At 51.9% G+C, this 3,223-nt stretch overlaps 1 protein-coding gene across 1 annotated transcript; it reads right to left on the bottom strand.

The window, feature by feature from the left end:
- Positions 1 to 2,182: 2,182 nt before the first annotated feature.
- Positions 2,183 to 3,190, bottom strand: EMH_0080200 (uncharacterized protein; the record flags this gene model as incomplete). Its single annotated transcript, XM_013500226.1, has 4 exons — positions 2,183 to 2,252; positions 2,542 to 2,653; positions 3,012 to 3,086; positions 3,148 to 3,190. The coding sequence occupies 4 exons, from the start codon at positions 3,188 to 3,190 to the stop codon at positions 2,183 to 2,185; spliced, it is 300 nt and encodes a 99-aa protein (XP_013355680.1).
- Positions 3,191 to 3,223: the final 33 nt, after the last annotated feature.

Genomic DNA, 3,223 nt, shown 5'->3' with positions numbered 1-3,223 from the left:
GGACACACAACAGCTTTGTGAGTGTTGCCAAATCAGAAACATCCCCGTACACAGCATATTCCGGCCTGGCCTTTGCAGATAACGCACACGTATAGACAATCCTTGCTGGCCGCGTATTCGGTCGCAGCCGGCCCTTCGATTCTGGTCTTCTTCAAGTAAAAACTACGATCGTGCAGAACAGGGCTGCGCCCCGTTGCTACTCGGTGCTCTGGAACAAATCGCCGCGAGGTCGATAACCGCTCCTACTACGCACTGCGCTGCAGATGTACTGTACCATCAATTCACTGAGGAGATTTGTGATGCTTGCAAACACCCCAGCAAACACCCCAGCAAGTAGTGCAGCGCTATAACTCCCCGACCCAGGAAATATTATAGATGAACACGATTAAAGGAATGTGCGCAAAAAATGCGCACACGCCGGACTCGCAAATCGTCAAGGGTACATGCCTAAATGCATTCCTGCTATCGTACAAGCTGATACATAACGGTGTTCATACACGCGCTGAGAAGATGCGTTTGAGCTGCAGAGGTGCACCGAATTGTTGTTATCAGTGGCAGGAAGCTTCGCCGCCGCAGCCCCAGCAGTGTATTGTGCGCATACTCCCTGGCCGAAGCAGCGTGCTATCGCAACGCCAGAGAAGGCTTCGCCACATCGTCGCCGTACGCCCGCGCTCACAAACTGCACACCCTCACAAAGCTTAGGCATGCCGTTCCGATAGCTCTCCACCAAGTACGGCGTACACACCTGTCGGCACCCGGAACTGAATTAAAGCAGGGAAAACGAGCCAAACACATACATTGTATCAATTGCGAAACGATGAAGCTGCCAGACGGGAACATCCATGTGCAATCGCTTCTTGCTGGAAGATTAACGACAGTCATGTACGTGCAGACAGAGGGCCTTCTTCCAGTTTGCTCCTGCACCCTACTTTGGGATGCTACTGAAACTTTGCAGTGAGTGCCAAGCGCGAGCAACGGCAAGTGACATCTTCGAATATTGATTGCGCCCACTGCGAACACGAACAACTGAATTAACACAGCCACACAAGAAGCGCTTTACTTCGCTACGGCTTACGCGAGTTTTGCATTATGCAATAGCTACACAATGAGCTAGTAGTTCGGCGCGTCCGTGAGCAACTGCCAAGCTTATTTGCTTAATCCATGTTGGCCACGGCATTCGCACCAGGCACCACGGGACCCCATCCCTATTCTGCTCCACAGAGCACCCACCACTGCACATGACCGCGATAACCGTCAATACTACTAAGTACTCGACACATATCATCTCCGGTCACTTCTGCCTCCTACCGTGTATTGCCATGTACACATACTGCGCCACCAATTTACGCAAGTCATTCGTAACATCATATGCTGTCTCGAAAACGTATATCGCAGCGCGGAAACTCACACCACAGTATATAAGAACGAAATGCAGGGTTATCGCTAAACGAACTCCCGCTTCTTCAGCACTTTGACATATGCATGCACGCGCATATCCGTCCATGTCTGCAATTAGACAGCCTGAAACGTCAATGCACACATAAATGCAAAGATATGATGAATTTACCATGTGCGTTCCACAGTTGCTACAACTTGTTCCCGTTGCAAACAGCTCCCCATTTCTGCAGTCTCGGTAATTTAATTTTTGCCTACCGCCTGAAGAAAAGAAACAACGCGCGATTTCAGTGCACACAAAGGCCTCCACACCGCTGTTCTGCTAGAATCCCGCACAAATACTGCGTCAACCCTAGCCAGATACTGACCTGCTCCCATCATGGTAATTTAGCCAAGCAGAAAGTCTGTGCAAAGTGCGCAGCTGGCTGCGCCTGCTGTTGGCTGCGTCTACTGTTGGCTGCATCTGCAGATGACCGCACAGACGCCCTTGTCGCGCTGCTCTTTGCATACATACATAAGCCATCAGAAGCGTGCACGCTCAGAGACCCCCTCTGGTTCTCCTCTACCTGCCACACTGCAGTTTCATGAACCGCTTGGCCCGAGGTGCCGGCCTCAAAGGCAAACTCGTCACGTATTCATAAATACACGTTCGCTTAACAGACACAACTTAACCCACCCAGCCGAACCAGACCCACCCGCCTATACTACGGTTCACCCTCTTTTCTGTGTTATCCAAGAACTAGCCCGCCAGCGGCCCCGCGTTCTTTTGCGCAAGCGCCATGGCTGTTCAAGCAACTCGCTCTCGCCTCTCCCCACTCCTGCCCTCCGCTGCACAGCGAGAATCACCCATAACCAGCCTGCACGCCAAAACCTCTAAACAATGGACGCAAATCACAGCCTACTCGTTGCTGCCTTTTTCCGTCATGCATTGTGCTGCAGATACACAGCATCAACGACCTAGTGAAAACGTTTGAATGTCCGACTATGTCACGCAAAGGGGATTTCGCGGAGGTGGTATATCCCGCCGCAAAATATATAAAAGGAAAGCATGGCTAAAGCAAAACGAAAGCCCGCGCTTCCTGACTCTGTTAAACATGCACGCATGCACGTGCGCATCCATNATCCAAGGTCCAGAACAAAACGCACCCATGGCATTCTGCCTCCTTCGTATACCCATACTTGCTGCCCCAAGACACCGCGCGAGCGCAAGATGACAGCAGGCATCGCCAAACCGCTGCCGCAGACACGTGCACACAAACTGCATAAATACACGAGGCACACACGCGCAACTCCCAATGCTCGCCGCCAAATGCTGCGTACGCACCTATGAATAGATGCAACGCAAGTCAACCAGCGCACGGGAACCAAGCCCAAGCTTAATACCCGCGCAAAGACAATCGATATGGCTGCGTGAGGCGTTCTTATCAAGCCGTTTCCTGCTCAAAGACCAACACAAATCGAAAGTGCTAAAGGCACAGAAGATACACACGGCAAACGAACAAATGTGCCCTGCATCGAGTTCACTTGCAGTGATTAGGGAAAGCTCTTACGAACACCCCGCCCCGCAATGGCTAGCTCGAAGGCGGATCCGTTATGCATCCATAAAGCCCACCTACCCCGGACACAAAACACCTTCGTCCGTCTTGCCAAATCAGAAACATCCTCATACACAGCAGATTCTGGCCTGGCTTCTGCACGCAACGCACGGGTATACACAATCCTTGCTGGCCGCGTATTCGTTCGCAGCCTGACCTTCGGTTCTCTCCTTCTTCGCGTAAAACCTACCATCGTGCATAACCGGGCTGCTCACCGTTCCTACTCGGCGCTC

The sequence above is a fragment of the Eimeria mitis genome, genomic scaffold (genome assembly GCF_000499745.2).
Source record: "Eimeria mitis Houghton genomic scaffold, Emh_scaff5159, whole genome shotgun sequence".
Taxonomy (NCBI): Eukaryota; Apicomplexa; class Conoidasida; order Eucoccidiorida; family Eimeriidae; genus Eimeria; species Eimeria mitis.
Note: the sequence above shows the minus strand (reverse complement) of the source record. Positions and strands in the feature narration are given on the sequence as shown.